This window comes from Penicillium cinerascens, assembly GCF_028974065.1.
Source record: "Penicillium cinerascens strain IBT 15544 chromosome Unknown contig_5_segment0_segment0, whole genome shotgun sequence".
Lineage (NCBI taxonomy): Eukaryota > Fungi > Ascomycota > Eurotiomycetes > Eurotiales > Aspergillaceae > Penicillium > Penicillium cinerascens.
In genome coordinates this window covers 1,981,310-1,999,037 of record NW_026695294.1, presented here as the reverse complement: position 1 = coordinate 1,999,037, position 17,728 = coordinate 1,981,310, and the positions used below count along the sequence as shown (strand labels likewise).

Genomic DNA, 17,728 nt, shown 5'->3' with positions numbered 1-17,728 from the left:
GGCTCAATTTCCTGATCAGGCCAACAGATGGATCGGAGAAGCCGTGGCGGGATACGGGAGAGCGGTGCCATCGCGATCGATGCTCGGTCTAGTCCACATTCTATTGTATCCCAAGGTTGAACAGTATCTGGACAATTGATAGTTGAGGGTGAGTGACATCACGACTGTGTCGGACGTTGGTCGCGAGATCTTGGCGTCAGACCGGATGGCGATTTGGGGCCGTGGTGGTGCTGAAAATGAAACCGGTGGAGAGACTGATGTACCATCCAAAGATCATCGATTGAGTAATGTAAAGCATACGGAGAGGTATGTTCTGGAAGGCAGCAATTAGGTGGGGGAAGATCGAGACCGCTATGTTTCATATACGGGATGGAGAATAGGGGCGGGGACACTATTGGTTGCCCCTTGATCAGGGACCCCAGACCCGCCAGGGTTGGACCCTTTGCGCTGCCCGTGCTGATTGGATGCAATTGGGTTGTTCCATAAGGGTCTGTTTTCGTTTTGGTCTGCAGCGTCGTAAGGGAAAGTCCCAGGAGGCGTAGTTCCTTGGCCCATCGCGGTCTTCCTCTTGTCTTCTCCACTGACGTTTACAACTTCCACTCCTTTTATAGCCCAATTTGTCACTCCTTGTATCTTTCGTTCTTCATTTATTCACATTCTTTCTTCCGAGGTCCGACCTACACTTCATCATGCGTGTTTCTGGCCTCCTGCCTTTCATTCTGGCCACTGCGCCAGCCGTGGTCTCAGCCCGTGGCACGCTGGGTTTCTCCCTGGGTGACAAGAACGCCGATGGCACTTGCAAGTCCACTAGCGACTATGAGGCCGACTTCGACAACTTGAAGGACCTGTCCACCCTCGTCCGCACCTACTCTGGCACAGAGTGTGATACTCCTCAAAACATCCTGCCTGCTGCCAAGAGCAAGGGCTTCAAGGTTGTCCTTGGTATCTGGTAAGAAACCCGTCAATCGCGAGGGTAAATATAGATCGCTGGACTCGGCTAACCCGCTTTTCCCTCCTAGGGTCGGCTCCCAGGATAAGAGTGATATGAGCACCAACGATCCCTCATTCACCAAGGACTTTGCGGCTCTGAAGGCGACCGTTCCTGGCCATGAGGACGTCATCGAGGCCATCACCGTCGGTTCTGAGACCCTTTACCGTGGTGACTTAACCGGCCCCCAGCTCCACAACTACATTAGCGCTGTGCAGAAGCAGTTCCCTAGCACCACCGTCGGTACCGCCGACAGCTGGAACAAGTTCGCTGACGGCACTGCTGACGACTTGTTCACCACCGATACCGAAGCCAACCCCATGGTCACCTACGTTCTGGCTAACGCCTTTGCCTACTGGCAGGGCACCCCTGCCGACAAGGCCTACAAGACCTACTTCGACGACATGTCCGGTGCCATTTCTCACATCCAGAAGATTGCCGGTTCCAACGCGGACAAAATCAAGGTTGTTAACGGCGAGACTGGCTGGCCGACTGGTGAGTTCAATTGCCCACCCGATTGAAAGATTATATACTAACAGCATTCCAGACGGCGGCTCTGACTACGAGGCTGCCAAGGCCGGCACCCAGAATGCGGAGAAGTCCTGGAAGACCGGCGTCTGCGGTATGCTCGCGTGGGGCGTGGACCTGTTCTACTTCGAGGCCTACGACGAATCGTGGAAGCCCAACAGTGTTGGCGACAACGGCCAGGCCATGAATGAGAAGCACTGGGGTCTGTACACCGCTGACCGCAAGTCCAAGTTCGACACCTCCTGCCCTAACTAAGCCCGTGACCGGTGGGGTCTGGTAGATCCGTTTCGATTGTATTTTGTTTTAAACTAGTTTGGATCTCGTGGATCGCGCATAGACGAGTTTGGGTCACCGATCTGAAATCTAATGAAAATATGGATGTTTGTTTGTGCAATGGCCGTATAGCAATTCTGGATCCTTGAATGTGTCCCGTATATTTACCGTGCTGGGCTATGCCCTACCTTGCTAAACAGGGTAGACCTGGTCGACGGAGTAATGTGACTTGTTAGTATACAGTACAGTACAGATGTGTCCATCGACGTGTCGGGACCTTCAATTGAACGAGAGCTCGACACGTCGACCCGCGGGATTATGTCATCATGACGGGGGTACGGTAATTACGGGCGCAACCACGGTTCGTCTACCCCTGAATCCAACCAAACTCGACTTCACGAACCACACGAGCTTGTTTACTTCTATGTACATAGAAAAATGTGAAATAACGTTGAGATGATCGAGAATGAGATACATGTACATGTACACCTGCAGCTGAGACTGAGCAAGGAGAGTAGAGACAGAGAGATGAACCCGCTACGGTGGCGGTCAGAAGCCAATGCCCGGGGTACCTGCGCAGGCAAGGGCACACAGTTGGGATCCATCGGTGCCTACCGCTAGCTACATGTGGGCATCTCGGGGCACTAACGGCCTCGGGAAGAAAGTTGGGAAATTGGGGTTAGTTCATAGGTGTACCTGTACACTAGTTCCACAGCACCACTCCATACTCGAGAAGGTACCCGGTACACAGCACCGTGACGTGACATAACCTGCACTTTTTCCTCCCCTTTCCGCCCTCCCCCGTGTCCTTGCGTGTACGTGATGCTTCTGGCGTCTTTGTGATATCTCGTTTTTCCACTTTGGTCCTTGGCGGAGGAACTCGAGCGATTCGACTCAGAAAGAGAGACAGCCTGTACGCCCCCCTGATTCCAGGTTGTCTGGACATTTGCAATTCCGGTTGGATTTCCATGCGTCAACATTCTGGACGATAAGCGGAGCGGCAAGCAAGTGCTTGCTGCAGGAGTCGACACGGAAGGTGAGCTTGATTGAAATTGGTCTTTTCTTTTTGTACACGGGGTGTTGCGGTTTCGAGTTGTTGGAATTGAGTTGCTCCTTTTCGATCTACTTCCTTTCCGCGCCCACGCGCATTCCTCACCCCCTTCGATCTGATACCCCTCCAAAGAAAAGGCAAAAACCCGCGATTTCCTCTCATGGCTGACATCCCGGGTCGGACGGATTTGCAGATCTAGATCCCTCCGTCTCTTCGGCCAGTTCGGCGTCTTCTCCACCGTTTCACCCGAAAGACGCGCGCATCCTACGTGACGAATCGCGTCTGGCCCCGTCCTTGCTCTTGTCCTCTCCACCGTCAGGAGACTCGAGTCCGTCGGACGCTGGTTCTCCCTCCCAGCAACACTCCCCGCGGAGTATCAACCTCGAGCCCCCGCCGTTGCCATTTCTCTCGGCCCACCGAACCGGAGAATCCCTGATTTCGTCACCGGACAATAAGAGGGCCGATAGCAGTGTCTACTACACTACTGCCTGGGGGTCTCCGTATGCGGCACCCAGCACCCGTCGATTGTCTTTGACTCTAAGCCAATACGCCGGCGGAGATCGCGAATCGGGTGAAAGCTCGCCTGCAAGTGTCGCCAACAACACCGAGTTCCGACGATCCAGCGTTACAATCAACGAGGATCTTGTTGGTAGTCAAGAAGGCAGATCGATTCGAGACTTCACCGAGGATTGGATCAATCAGTACCTGACCGGTCAACCACGCACCGAGCGCAGCAACTGGTTGAGCGACGACTCCGGAAGCGAGGCACCGTCGTTTTTCACTGCCCAGAACCAGCTTGCGGACGACTTGTCTGACGACTGGCTTGGTCTGGAAGACAATATCCGCGACAGCGACCTTCTCAAAACACCGACGCTCTCCGACTTTGTGGGTCGAAGAGCCGCTGCTCGCGCAAAGGGAAAGAAGAACTTGCATAAGCGCGCGGATACTCTGCGCCAGGAGGATTTTTGGGGTTTCGCATACGACAAGGAGCCTTCCAAGAACATCATGTCGGATACCAAGGAGTCACAGCCTCCCGCCGAGATGACATCTCCGGTCGAAAAGCCTCTACCGCCACCGCCGTCAACTACCGCAGACGAAAATGTACAGGTGGATGATACACAGAAGTCCGATGTTCTTCAAAGGCAGGCCTCTGATCTCAACCGATCGGCCACTCAGACCCCGAGGCGGAGAAAGAAGTTGGTTTGGCGTGGGAAGGCGTGTATTATTGAATTGCCCGTGGATGACAAACGAGGAACGGAGGAATCCGGTTACCATCTTTTGGGCCGTGAAGATGTTGAGGCACGGATGAAGAATTGGGAGAATGAAGGCTACGATATTCGCGGATTTACCGTTGGCGAAACAGATGGTTTGTCCGGGCCCACTGAACTGGGTGGTTTAAGCCGACCCTTGTATCCCGATCCGTACGAGGTCTATGAAGAAACAAAGGGCCAAAAGGTTCACATTTCCTTCCCGGATAGAGCCGTTTGGGACTCCTATGTCGCCAACTTGCAAGAGGAGAAGCTGCGAGCCCTGGGTGTGTTTTTTGGTGACGACGAGCCTCAACCTTCACCTTCCCCAGCATCGGCATCCATCAACCCATCCCAGACGCCATTCCCCGGTCTGGTGGCATCTCCGCCGATTCACACTGCATCTGCAGGAAGCAACCCGCTCGCCCAAATGCATGCATTCTCACCGCATTTTGGTCAGTCAGCTGGTACGGCAAGTGGTGGCATTGGGTCTCTGGCATCGCCCGCTCCGCAATTCGGTGTCCAGAGTCCATTCATGGGCATGGAGCAGAACTTTATGAATGGCTATCCATTCCAGTTTCAGCCCACGCCTCCTGCACAGGGTACCATGACCCCACAGAGTCTGAGCAACCTTCGCCAGGCTAATTCGTCGATTGGCCCTGGGGCACTTCACAACTTCAACTCGATGCTGTCTCCTGTATCCCCGATGCATGAACAGGGTTATGCCGATTTCGAGAAGGCTGGGTTTGACGGCGGCTTTGGACATGTTGGTCACGATGGTCCTCCGTTCCCAACTCCTCGCACTCCTGTCAACGATCCTGGTCACTTCCACGCAAATGTTGAGATCGCTCACCCTACTCCTCGTGGCCATGGCCACAACCTAAGCGAGACTCTCCAGAGAGGTGTGGAGCAGATGACACATCGCGATTATGGTCTGCCAGATCATGTCGAACACCACAGAGCTCTGGACCAGATGACACATTCCAACTATCTGCCAGATCAGGTCGAGCACCACTTGGAAGATGATCAGGATGCTTCCCACCATAGAATGGACCCCGAATCGATTGAGACCCGATGGGCTCTGTATCAGCAGCAGAACGATCCTCACCAGATGGCTCAGAACGCACCTCGTCAACCCTCGTTCTCGCAACATCCACAACAATTCTACGACGAACGATTTGGACACCAGAACGTGAATGACGTGTCCGACGTCGACACAAACCCTAGTCTTGCCGGAACACCACATACTCGAGGTGCCATGCCGGATCAACGCGCGTGGCATGAATCGATGCCAAGTTCTGGTTCCTACCGGGGTCACCAGTCCAAGCTTTCTGTTTCCTCCCTCAATGTGCAGGCTAAGGAGTTTGACCCGACTGCGTCCTTCGGATCTCAGGCTGCACAGTTCGGCGGAAACGGATTCCAATTTGGTGGAATGGGCCAACAAGGATTCGGCTTCGCACCAGCTGCCCAGGCCTTTACTCCTTCCGCAAGCATGAATGGCCCGATGGACAATACTCTCAACCAGAGCACCAGCAGCTTCAAGTTCTCCTCGGCATCCTTCAATGTCGAAGCCCCCGTCTTCAACCCATCTACCAGTCTCAACTCGAATGCCAGCTCCGAACAACCTTCAATTAACCGAACCAAGATCTTCGGTGACATCGATCTCACCGAAATATCCAAGCCCCCCAAACAAAACAAGGCAATCCCGATTGTACGGCCAGATGATGCCGAGACAACCAAAGAGGAAGACAAGGAAACAGTCCTCCACGATGATGCGAATGGTCGACCTGTTCCCACGGATCGTCACAAGCGTGCTCGTCGTGGCATTGGCCACGCTGAGGGCGAGGCTCGGTACAGCATCTCAACCCATCCCCTGGGAGACGCTGGAAATGCCCAGGCGTCCAGCAATCTCCAACCCGTCGCCGAGGGCAAGGAGAATGCCTTGCCTGAAGATGGCAGCACTGTGGAGCGCAAGAGCACTCCTATGAGCGAAGCTGATACGTGGACTCTCTTCGATTACAGGAACAGATCCAATGCCGGATCGCCTGTCTCGGCTGAACAAATTCATGAGGCCGAAGGGGAGCGTGTCCTGGAGGAACCTGCCCAGGATACTGCTCCTCAAGATGGCTCGAAGCATATTGCCCAAGAATCAAAGAGCTCCTTGAAGAGCACCATGCTCTCGCCCACCGCCCCGCCGTTCGAGTTCAAGCCTGCCGTTCCGGCATTCGTTCCAACTAGCGTGGAGCCATCCAGCTTTGCTAACAAGCAGCCTGATCCGGAGCCAGTCAAGATCCAGCCCGTAGAAGAGGAGCCAGTCGGGCAGAAACCTGCCGAAAAGAAATCAGGCGGACTCATGGCCTCTCGCTTTGCTACGGATAGCCCGCCCAAGCCGCAGCCAGTTGCACCTCAACAGAACAGAGGATGGGACCCCGAGTCTGGTAATGAGTCACCAGACGCTGACGAGCTCAATGCCATCATGGATCAACTTAATGATGACTCTGACATTGGCATTCAGAGACAGCATACTCCTCTTCCACCCAAGCAGGTCACAGAGTCTGTTGGTGGCCCTACCAAGGAGCAGCGCTTCGGCTCTGCAGAGGGCAGAAGCGAAGCCCCCAGTCCCAGCCCTGGCGCTCAGAAGACGTACAAACTAAACATTCCCAACCTCGGCTCGGGCTTCGACGTCAACCGCGATGCCACCCCCTCTCCCAAGAGGGGCTTCATCCCTGCTCAGGAAGGCATTATCTCTGGACATCAGTCTTGGATTCACCGCGACCAGTTTTCGACTCACAAGCGCGACCAATCCATGCCCACGGATGAAGGAAATATCAGCCAATGGGATGATGACTTTGTCGCTCCTGGCGAAGGGGAGGACTTCATTACCCGAAGAACCTTTTTCGACCGCCGCATCCATGATATTATCGGGTCCGCTGTCGATGACAGGTTCGTTCCTTTGGAGCGTGCTCTGGCTGGTATCCAGGCATCCATGGCATCCATTGCTACCGGTACTGCAAGCAGGAGGCTGCTTCGTAGCACGTCTGCTGAAATGGAGGATAGCGATGCTGATGATGAGGACGACGGCGAGCACGAGGAGAAGTCTGTTAGAGCTCGCTCGCCTCAACATATGCGCGACCGCAAGTTAGAGATGTTGAAGAGTGTCGTCATGGAAGCTTTGGTTACACATGATTTGCCTCATCGCTCGACACAATACTCCAGCCATGGTGAGATGGCTCAGCTCAAGGAGAGCATTGCTGAACTGCAGGCTCTCACTATCAAGAAACTTGCTCAAGACCCCGTTGGTGATATGCGTGAGATCCTGGAAGAGACTCTCGCCAGGCAATTGGCCCAGCAGACCCCTCGCTTGACGGAAGCCGAGGAAATTGGTGCCGATAGTCTGATGCTCCAGATTGACGGACTCAAGAGTATGTTGCGACTGGCTGACGAGCGTGCCGAGCAAGAATACAAGACTCGCCGGGATGCTCAAGACTCCATAACCGAACTTCAGCATCTGTTGAAGGCCGCTGAAGAAGATGCCGCTCGGCACAGCGCTGCTGCTGAGGATGCGGAGGCTCGCCTTTTGCAGTTCAAGGAAGAGAAGATCCCCCATTTGGAGAAAATGCAGTTCCGCAGCGAGTCTCTAGCCGAAGAGAGCGAGACCCTCAAGGTTACCATTGCAGAACTATCCTCGAAGAACATTGCTCTCGAGGGTACCCTAGACGAGTACCGCGTTTCTAGCGACCACTTCCGTCGCCAACTGGAAACTACCAAGGACGAGAACAAATCTTTGCATGAGACTGTTGACCACCTGAGGACTCGCATTGAGGACAACATGGTGGCCCGGCAAAATCTCACTGAGAAATTCGATCGCCTTCAGTCGGATATGATTACTCTAACATCTGATGTCACTCGCGAACAGGCCTCGTGGCGCAAGAAGGAGGAGGAGCAGACTGCCAAACATAACGAGCTGCGTGCCTCTCACGCTCGTGAAGTTAAGCTGCGCGAGCAGCTTGAGCAGGAAGTCGGCGAATTGGCGAAGCAAGAACGGGAGACTGCCAAGTTGAAGTTCGTTCATGAGCAATCCCTACAGGAGAACGCTAGGCTGGAAGAGGTCATCGCCAACCTTCGCGCGGAGAACCACGAGCTGCAGCTCAAGTCAGCTCGCTTCGAGCGGGAGTTCAATGAAGCTCGCGAGAGCAGCCGTATGGAAATCCAGCGCACTCGTACCTCCATGGAAGCCGACTTGGAAGCTTCCAACGTCCAGGTCAACATTGTGCGCGCCGAGCTGGAGGCTCAGGTCATTCGCCTCCAGGCCCAGTTGGACAACGTTCAAATGGATGCTGATACTTCCCGGGAGCGCTACGAAATGCTCCTGGAGGAGGCCAGGGAATCCAAGATGACTGCCTTGGCTACAGCCAAGGAGTCTCGCGAGATTGCACTTGAAGATCAACGCAAGACACACGAGCGGGTCCTTAACGACCTCCGCGAGCGTCACGCTCGTGCCCTGCATAACTCTTCGGAAGATCGCCAGCGTGCAGACGTACACATGGAGGATCGCATGGCTCTTGCGGATGAGAAGGCCAAGCACTTGCAAGAACGTGTAGAGCACCTCGAGGAGAGACTCCAAATTGCGCAGTCTGCTGCCCGTGCTGCTGTTGAGGCGGCCCAGAAGGGTAGTGCCTTACCAATGCCTGCCCATGTACCCGCACACTCGAGCTCGCCCTCTATGTCCTTCAGCAAGGGCTCCCAGGAGCCCGAGAAGATCTCCCCGCAGGCCCTGCGCGAATCCATCTTCGTCCTCCAAGACCAGCTTCAGCAGCGCGAGACCCGTATTGAGGAGCTCGAGCAAGAGGTTTCGTCTGTGGACAAGGAGGCTCCAAACAAGATCAAGGAGAGAGACACCGAGATCACTTGGCTCCGTGAGCTTCTCGGCGTTCGCATCGATGATCTGCAGGATATCATCAAGACTCTCTCACAGCCTTCTTTCAACCAACACGCTGTCCGTGATGCGGCTATCCGTCTGAAGGCCAATCTGCAGATGCAACAACAGGAGCGTGAGCGCGCTGCGTCTGGTCAGGGCCTCCAGCTGCCGTCTATCTCTGACATCGCCGCTTCTCCACGCGCTCTTCCTCTAGCTGCAGCTGCAGCCTGGGGCAACTGGCGCAAGAGCAGAGAGAACTCGAGTGGGGGGACAAGCTCGGCAGAGCAGACACCTTCCAAGTCCAACAACGCCAGCACCTTCTTGTCGGGACTTCTGACTCCCCCGACCTCCCACGTCCGACCAAACCCTGCCCAACCCGGTGCTTCGGGCCGTCCTTATTCTGAAAGCCGGCCCCTGAGAGGATTCAACTCAACTCCTCGACGAGGTTCTGTCCGCCAGGAAGCTCTCATCACTGAGCCGCCCAAGACCCCTCCGCTCCTCCGCCGCTCGAGCTATGACCATGATGCCGAGCCGACAAATTACGAGGAAACCAGCTTGGTCGCAGACGACACCGATGACATCGGAAGCACCGCCGACGGAATGGTGTCTGCTTCACCTAGAGACCCCAACGAAGGCCCATTTGGCCCTCAAATCTCTGCCGTCGCTGAGGAGTAACCTTGGATTTGATTTCAATTTTTTCTTAGACTGTCTTACCCCAAAAATTACGCTCTGCTTTCCTCTCGAGAATGACACCTCTCCCCGTCTGTGTTATCTTGTGTTCCATGCTACTGCTTACAGCGCTTGTCACTATCACCTACCTTTTTCTTGCCACTCTTTTACCCATACATAGTACATTTCTTACACTCAGATCTGTGAAATTTCTTTTTTTTTGATGTCCTTTCGGATTTGATACCACCCCGCCCTGTGCTGATTTTATGTCTGGCATTCTTTTTGACTCCTTAACCCTTGTACATTGATCCCACCCTATACCTTCATGTCCTATCGTTTTACCTAGAAATTAATACTTGAACACTCTTTTTCAATTTCTTTTCTTCTCAATTGTCTTATACTATATATACTTTCCCGTCTTTGTTGCCGCTTAGCGCTCTTGGAAGAGCTGCTTGCCAACCTTTGAACCTTCGAAAGTTCGTTATCTACAGCTTATTTGCAAATTTAACGTCCCAGCTGCCCATCTGATTAATTGATCTATCAACTTTTGAAGTTTTTGGGGCTTTTGTTACATCGGAATTTGAATAGAAATGCTCCGAGATGATTTCCAAAGTTGGCAGTGGATTTCGTGGAATACTGCTGACCAGCACGAACGTGGCCGGGCATATGTTATCAACAAAAGCTCCAGAAAATCCAACCAGATGTACGTACCTAGACCCATTAGAATCTTCTATCCTCAAAACACCAAGTAATTCGAAGTTTTTAGCTCCAGATACTCTTCTTTATTTCAATATGATCAATGCCAGCTATTATGCAGTTGTCCCTCCGAGGCCATCCACTGGCTGTTTACGCAGGTGGTCCGAGCGTCTCCACTTGACACCTTGCGCGTTGACGGTTTCAACGCAGACCGGACTCCCCTCCTCATCAACCACTCTCCTCTACCCGCCAATTCGAACGAACCCCCAGCAGGAGCCTGGAATCGATCAAAAATGCGCTTCTCCACCTCTACCCTCCTCGTCAGCGCGCTGGGGTGGATCTCCGCCGCGACCGCACACACCATCCAGCTCAAGGCTCACTCCCGCGAATGCTTCCACGAGATCCTGCACAAGGATGACCTGATGACCGTGACCTTCCAAGTCGGTGATCGGGAGTTCGGAGGAAGCGGAAACCTCGACATTGACTTCTGGGTATGTCTACCGCGCTTCTCTGCGCGTCCCCTGACACCGAGGGTTGGAATCGGGGATTGGTCCCGAGAGGCGAATGGATATCGCGCAATCGAATCAATGGGGTTATCTGGTGATTCGGGATTGCTAACATATGATTTCCAGGTCGAGGACCCATTGAAGAACCGCCAGTACTACAAGCAGGCCATCTCCAACGAAGACTACTCGTTCACCGCACATGTCGACGGCAAGTACGGATACTGCTTCAGCAACGAGGGATGGACCTCGAACTCAAAGGAGGTCTCTTTCAACGTCCACGGCATTGTCTACGTGCCCGAGTCCGAGATGTCGCAGGATCCGCTGGAGGCTGAAGGTAAGATTGGGAATCGCCACGGAGATTCAAGCGCAGTGGGCTGATCTGGTCATCTGGAATTTCTAGTCCGCAAACTTTCCGACGCCCTTGCTCAGGTCAAGGACGAGCAGGGATACATCGTGGTCCGAGAGCGCGTGCACCGGAATACAGCGGAGAGCACCAATGGCAGGGTCAAGTGGTGGAGTATCTGCCAGCTGGCTGTGGTTATTGGCGAGGGCGTTTTCCAAGTGTGGTGGCTGAAGAGATTCTTCGAGGTAAGTTTGGGGATTGCACTGCTGTACAAGACGGGAGACTAATTCGAGGTGTGATTTCTAGGTCAAGCGCGTCGTTTAAGCCTCTCTCCCTTCTACCATTTCCCAAAGATATACAAAATGGGTTGCCGACTGCATATCAGGTTTCAGGTCTTGTGGGACTTGGGAATTACGGCTATGATCTCGGGAGACACTACATTTTCTACGGCATTTTCTCATGTTTTTCACGCCATGGTGTCATGCAAACATCCTTTGATAGCTTAATATACCTGTACTACCAGCGAGATGCGGATGACCCCAGCAGATGGACGTAGTCAGTGTTTACCTGGGTACTTGTGGTACTTGTGTCGGGCGACAGGGGCTTGTTCTCTGAAGTAGGCCCGAAACGCAAAGGAACCTTGGACGTCCATCTGCGTCCTTTCTGTGGCCACCCATCTTAGCGGCTTCTAGACCAACCGACTTAACCCAATTTATTTCATGGCACCTAGCCAGGTTGCCAGGGTTCTCCCAAATCCCTCTTGAAGACACCACCTTCCCCTCGTTTCCTTTCTATACCTTCCCCAGCCCCGCACAACATCTCAGGAACCGTTTCCCCCCACGTACTTTAGAGCCCGTTCCCGCTCTGCAAGGGCACCGGCGTTGATATTTAATCGTCCGAAGACACACATTTTCGTCTCCCGAGCACTCTTTACGTGAGACCGGGCAAACAGGCATCGACATGACTCTCAGCAACCCTCCAGGGAACCATAGCAACAGCCCACTGAGCGTCCTAGATGGAAGCGACCCGCTCTTTCAAATCTGCTGGCGCCGACAGACGTGCTCATCCTGTCTGACGGGTGACGTTCCCTGCAGTTGGTGCGCGATTGTAGGTGACGCCCTTCATATTCGATCTGCACACTCTTTTAGTTGCTGGGATCGAAGAACCCTAACAGTCTTCTTCTCTGTGTTTTCTATCCCCCCTCTCTTTTGTCTTGCACACACTGCATTCTCCCTCGGCAGTGTTTCGCATCCCCATCCCTTTCATACCTATCGTGTTTCAACCCTCCCCCTCGCAACTTCTCCGCACTACGCGATTTGTCCATGAGTCGCACGAGATCGTCAAACTATTGCGTGGTTTCTCCTGTGCCACTGCTTAGCTGACCTTACCGATCTAGTCTTCCACCTGTGTTCCAAATACATCTCATCTCCCCATCTTGGCCCCACTCCGCTCATCCCAGATTTGCCCACTCGGTGCTCAGGAACGATGGGAGATGAGGGCGCTGCCTTTTGGGTGCAACGTTAGTATTACGACCTTCTTGAGTATTCTAATTGCCGTATTGAGTACGTTCGCTTTGGTTGGGGTTGTGTATGTGGTTGTCGGGGTTGTCAAACGGGTGCGCGGCAGGTGGAAGGAGGGGCACTACGAGCGTTTAGAGGATCAGGAACGACAGTCCTCGTGGCGTGGATGCTTGGGGCTTGGGACAGTGGTGTCTTTATTGGCTAGTTTCTTCGGACAGAGTCGAGGGCCGACCCAGGGACAGAGTCAAGATTCTGTGGAAGATGGCCATGACGATACAGAATCCAGACCTTTGCTAGAGTAAATCGAAACGTGTATGAACGAAAATACCTTTTGTTATCACGAACAGTTCAAGCGTAGAGATCAGGCCGAGACGGACGCACTCATGTCCCGGATCATGCCGGTCAGGTCACTGACAGTCTGCTTCCCTCGTGGAACAGAATGACCAAGCATGGACCTCCGTTGAAGAACTGGACTCCGCATCACCGATTTTCATGTATGGGTTGGACTCGCTAGTGGCGATTGAGATCCGAAACTAGATTACACGTGAGTTGGAAGCGAATTTGCAGATTCTGGAGATTCTCACGTGTGACTCTGTGCCGGCGCTTTCTGAGCTTATTCTGCGCAAGTCGGGTATTCTTACTCCGGGGGTTGAAGACGGAGTGGGGCCTCGATGTTGAAGCGCGCGCTGGCCAAGAGTGATCGTTGAATAGTGGTGACACTCGTTCGTTGTGCTCTTAAGACTTTTTGATTTTCCTTTTTCTGAATTTGGTTCTGATAGCATAAAGATTGAACCTTTTCTAGTTCAATCGTCCCTGGTAGTACCCTCTCGGGAACTAATATTTGCAACGGATTGCACACACTCATTAACAAATCCATGTAATTGCGAATCGATTAGGGGGTACTATCCTGGGAACTATCACTTGTTCATCGACCCGCACCTCTACGGATAGACAAGATGATAGATTAAACCCCCTTGAGGACTATTCATTATGTAGACATCTATTAACATAGTGATAAACAGCTAGAAGTTCCCGAAGGTGCCCTCCAATGCACACATCGCTCGTAGTAGCTCGCAGTTTAAAAAAATGACCATCATCGCGATGGAAGCTCAGCAGGAAGCGGTCGATATTCAGTTGGGAGTTCAGAGGGTTTATCTGACCCAGGAGGAGACTGGAAGGGCGAGCGACCTTGATTACCTTGGAAATGTGCAGGAACAACGTGACTGTCGCTGTAGAAGCCAACATTCTGCTGGTCGGATCCCGGTGAAAGTGGTTTCTCCTGGTTCTTCGACGCTTTTGCTCGGTTCCGGAAGACAAGCCGTATCAAGACTGCAATTAGCGCCACGCCACAGACGCCGCCGACGACACCACCGGCGATTGCCCCAGTATTTGTAGAGCCTGCCCTCGATCCAGATGATGCGGCTGTGGTCGGGGTCGGGGTCGAAGTCGAGGATGGGTCCGAAGTCGAAGTCGAAGTCGAGGTCGAGGTCAAGATCGAGGTAGATGAGGTGGTAGTTGTCGTTGATGCTTGCGAGATTGTTGAGGTTGGTGACGCGGTTGGAGTGACTGGAGTCATTCCGTTAGGATCAATCCTTGCTTGTGAATAGAGGGACCTACCTGTGCCTGGAACTCGTATCGTCAACGAGTTCATATCAGCACTGTCAAATTTTGCCTTTGTCGAGCACCCGAAAAAGCCCTTCGAGTCGTTTAATAGACTGGTGAAGCCGATTTTCCCCTCTTCGCAGCAGAAATAGTAATTGTCTTCCACATAGAGATCCCAAGTGCTGTTCGCGCACTGACTTAAGGTCGATTCAGCGCCGGATTGGAAACACACTGCGTTGTATTGGCCCTGTGGACAGTATGTGTTTGGTGGACAGCATGTTTGCCAGTCACCCCAGGTTCCTCCTCCTGAGTATGACGGAGCCGGGCAACCATCATCGGTCCGAATGGGGTATCCCTGGGGCATTGTGCGGTGGAGGCAGAAAAGAGGTATGCAAAAGGAATCGCGGCCGAAGATAGCCAAATAAAAGAGTGATGAAGAAGAGATACTTAGGAGCCTAGAGTCGACAGACGTCTGGGGGCAGGAGATTAAGGCCCCCACTAACTTCTAGGATGTGACAGTAACAGCTGCCAAGGGTAAGCTAGGGGTATTTGGGTTGGAGCACGAGGCCGGAGATAGAACTATTCATGGAGCGTGCCCAGCCTCGTGTCAGGAAATCGACAAAGTCCGCTTCTGTCCAATGGGATACAAGGCCGGGGTGCACGTCCCTAAATAATAGAGAGAATGCACATCAGAAACGGCCCGAAAAGGGCCTGTTCAGGAAAAGTGGATCTATCGTGTGCCCCGAACGAGAGTGGGCCAAGGCAGCCTACTGTACAGTAGGTAGACTGCCCAGGTGATACCGAGCAGGATTGACAGTGTGTAGATCACGAACGTTGAGACATAGACCCCGTTTTTCCCAATGATTCAAATGCTCAGCCCCAAGGGCTCTCACGGACACGGAGGCAGATCTACGACCGATTCGACAATTTGCACTTTCCTAGTTTCATTTTGTGGGCGTTATTGGGTTCAGGGTCTCCAGAGTGGGTCGGACCCTGCTTGGCCTCGTGCCGATCAACACGGCCCGGAAGAGGCTGCAAACATGTTTGCTCTCTTTGTTCTTGCTCGCGTGATAGGGCGTGGATTGTCTATCTTTAGACTATGTACACAAAAAAATATATAAGGCGCGGATATCCATTCAAGAGCCAGAAGGGCGAGGAGACTTGTGGTTACCTCCATCTTTGGCAAGGCACTCACTCCACTTCAGAGATCTCATCTCTTCTTGTACCCGGAAGGCCTAACTTGACATGGCCATTCCAATTATCTGAAGAGAGATTAGACCGGATACTCATAGAAAAACGGGCGTTACTCACAATCCATTACACAAAACACGACCGATCTACCTTGCACCGATTAAATGAAATTCGCAGGGCTAGTCCGCTGGGTGCAGTCGAATGGCTCATCAATGAACCAGGTATTGTGCTGCGAGTCGTACACGATGGGATACTTGGTGTTGGGATCGCAAAGCTCATCAATCTGGGACCCATTTCCAGAGCTGATGGTGAACCAGTACTTGTTGGTATCGTGGCTAATGTTCACGCACTTATAGAAGTAGCCAATGGCCCCGTCACCGAGCACATCGCTGCGGAAGTTGACGGCAATCTTCTTGTTGAGGTTGATATTCTCGCAGTCCTCGTGCAGGCCCTGCACGCTGGCCGTGGTGGCATCCTTGGAAGTATATCCCTTTGCCGTGTGCGTTCCGTTCGCCGACCAGGTGTACATTGGCAACGACACTGTTTCGGCGATCTGCTGGAGCAAGAAGCTGTTTGGTACTGTCATTGTCGCGGAGCATTCGGTTGCAGCGACAAGGAGACTGGCAGCTCCCAATAGAATTCGACGCGGGGAAAAGATTGAAGGGGCCATTATATGGGTGAGTCCGAATCGTTCGCGGTATGAAGAGAATATTTCAACTAAATCCTGGGGATCTCTGGCAGCTTTATATGTTCCCCAAACAACACAATTTCTCCAGATCCACAAACCCAGTATCCTGAACTTACCCAATTGAGGCAGTTTGCCAGCCGTCTCGGTCCGGAAAGGGGTGTCCTACGCGCGCTTATGGACCCTCAAAATGGACTTGGGGCCAACAACCTTGGAATATGATTGGAGGTCACTGAGAAAAGGCGCATGGACTTTCTGTCTGTGGAGTACCTTTTCCACGCTTCCCCAGATTTTGACCAAGCACGTTGCCACAAGGTTCTGTTCTATAAGTTAGGATCCCCATTCTTACTGCCTCCGCCTATCCCGGCAAACTATTAGAGACGTGCCGGACGTGTTCTTCTGTACTTGATCCTGCTATTTCTACTCCATGTCTCTGGCTCTTTGACTCAATATGCCTCCTATACGGTCAGTGGGGGCTCCCGTGGGACCCCCTCGCCGCCCGAAATGCAGTTAGACGTACACTTGCGTACAAAACTAGTTGAGCCGCGAACTGTCGCCGCTTGGACGTATCAAGAGATGTATCGCCAGTACCTGGGTGTTCCTGTTCCTATGATTAAATTGAGAGTCCCCCGCGCGGAGAAGAGAGTGTCCGCTCAGGGACGCTTTGACCGGAAATGAAAAAGAACCACTGAGTTCTACAAACAACGCACAAGCCTTCCTAGTTCTTGTGTCGAGACCCCAAAGAAACTTTCAGGCACATGCGATCTAACTATAACTCTGTATAACCTCGTTATGCGGGTGCATAATACACTGGATTCTTAAATCGGTAGACCCCCGCAGTTAAGTACCATAGTGCACGCACCGACAAACCTCGACCATGTCCACTGTGCTCATCCGGACGCCGACCTGATAGAACACCAAGCCCTGTTCTTAAGCGAGATAGCAAAAGTGTAAGGCTAGGCTGTCTTCGAACTTTAATTCTGTAGTCCATGCTCCTGTGATGGCAACATCCCATACATTGTGACAAGCCACAAGGGTAAACTCGTATACGACAATGACTCGAGTATCACATATCTGAGCAGCGAGAACACCTCAAACCGAATAGTGTAAGATATACCAAGTCCATGGAACCACATAGCTCGCTGTTAGCTTCCGTCGTAGGTTTTCCACAAACTTAATCGCCACCACTTGCTTTCTTTGGGCTTCATTATCAGGGTCATCTCAGGGGAAAACGCCACGGCGCTTTGACAATAGCATACTTGACGTCGGAAGATTGCTAGTACTACATGTTTGAGCGATCTAAAATAAGAAATCGATTATCGGATTGCGTGGCGACAATTCCCGCCCGGCACAGCACAGCCGCCGTACCGGAGACCGAGATATCGAAAGATTCAACGGCAACAAATTATGGCCTGTACCATCATCATGTTCGTAGCTGAACGAGATTAGCTTCCACAAACCCGGGGAACACTAAGCCATCTAACTACACGAAGCCTGTTATCCGGGGTTCG

General features: G+C 52.8%; 6 protein-coding genes across 6 annotated transcripts; 4 read left to right on the top strand and 2 right to left on the bottom strand.

The window, feature by feature from the left end:
* Window positions 1-689: 689 nt before the first annotated feature.
* Window positions 690-1,771, top strand: bgt1 (1,3-beta-glucanosyltransferase Bgt1; the record flags this gene model as incomplete). The annotated part of the gene is made up of 3 exons (XM_058452270.1): window positions 690-949; window positions 1,020-1,483; window positions 1,536-1,771. 3 exons carry the CDS (start codon window positions 690-692, stop codon window positions 1,769-1,771), a joined length of 960 nt encoding a protein of 319 aa, XP_058308808.1.
* A 344-nt stretch (window positions 1,772-2,115) lies between these two features.
* N7498_005207 (putative myosin class II heavy chain (MHC)) lies at window positions 2,116-9,680 on the top strand (the record flags this gene model as incomplete). Its single annotated transcript, XM_058452269.1, has 3 exons — window positions 2,116-2,124; window positions 2,723-2,825; window positions 3,034-9,680. 3 exons carry the CDS (start codon window positions 2,116-2,118, stop codon window positions 9,678-9,680), a joined length of 6,759 nt encoding a protein of 2,252 aa, XP_058308807.1.
* A 983-nt stretch (window positions 9,681-10,663) lies between these two features.
* Window positions 10,664-11,543, top strand: N7498_005206 (p24 family protein; the record flags this gene model as incomplete). The annotated part of the gene is made up of 4 exons (XM_058452268.1): window positions 10,664-10,861; window positions 11,003-11,210; window positions 11,277-11,464; window positions 11,526-11,543. The coding sequence occupies 4 exons, from the start codon at window positions 10,664-10,666 to the stop codon at window positions 11,541-11,543; spliced, it is 612 nt and encodes a 203-aa protein (XP_058308806.1).
* Window positions 11,544-12,179: 636 nt separating this feature from the next.
* Window positions 12,180-13,035, top strand: N7498_005205 (uncharacterized protein; the record flags this gene model as incomplete). Its single annotated transcript, XM_058452267.1, has 2 exons — window positions 12,180-12,326; window positions 12,616-13,035. Coding segments are annotated over 2 exons (567 nt in total), but the record flags the coding sequence as incomplete, so codon positions are not given.
* A 797-nt stretch (window positions 13,036-13,832) lies between these two features.
* N7498_005204 (uncharacterized protein) lies at window positions 13,833-14,315 on the bottom strand (the record flags this gene model as incomplete). Its single annotated transcript, XM_058452266.1, has 1 exon — window positions 13,833-14,315. One exon carries the CDS (start codon window positions 14,313-14,315, stop codon window positions 13,833-13,835), a length of 483 nt encoding a protein of 160 aa, XP_058308804.1.
* Window positions 14,316-15,692: 1,377 nt separating this feature from the next.
* Window positions 15,693-16,202, bottom strand: N7498_005203 (uncharacterized protein; the record flags this gene model as incomplete). The annotated part of the gene is made up of 1 exon (XM_058452265.1): window positions 15,693-16,202. One exon carries the CDS (start codon window positions 16,200-16,202, stop codon window positions 15,693-15,695), a length of 510 nt encoding a protein of 169 aa, XP_058308803.1.
* Between the last annotated feature and the right edge of the window lie 1,526 nt (window positions 16,203-17,728).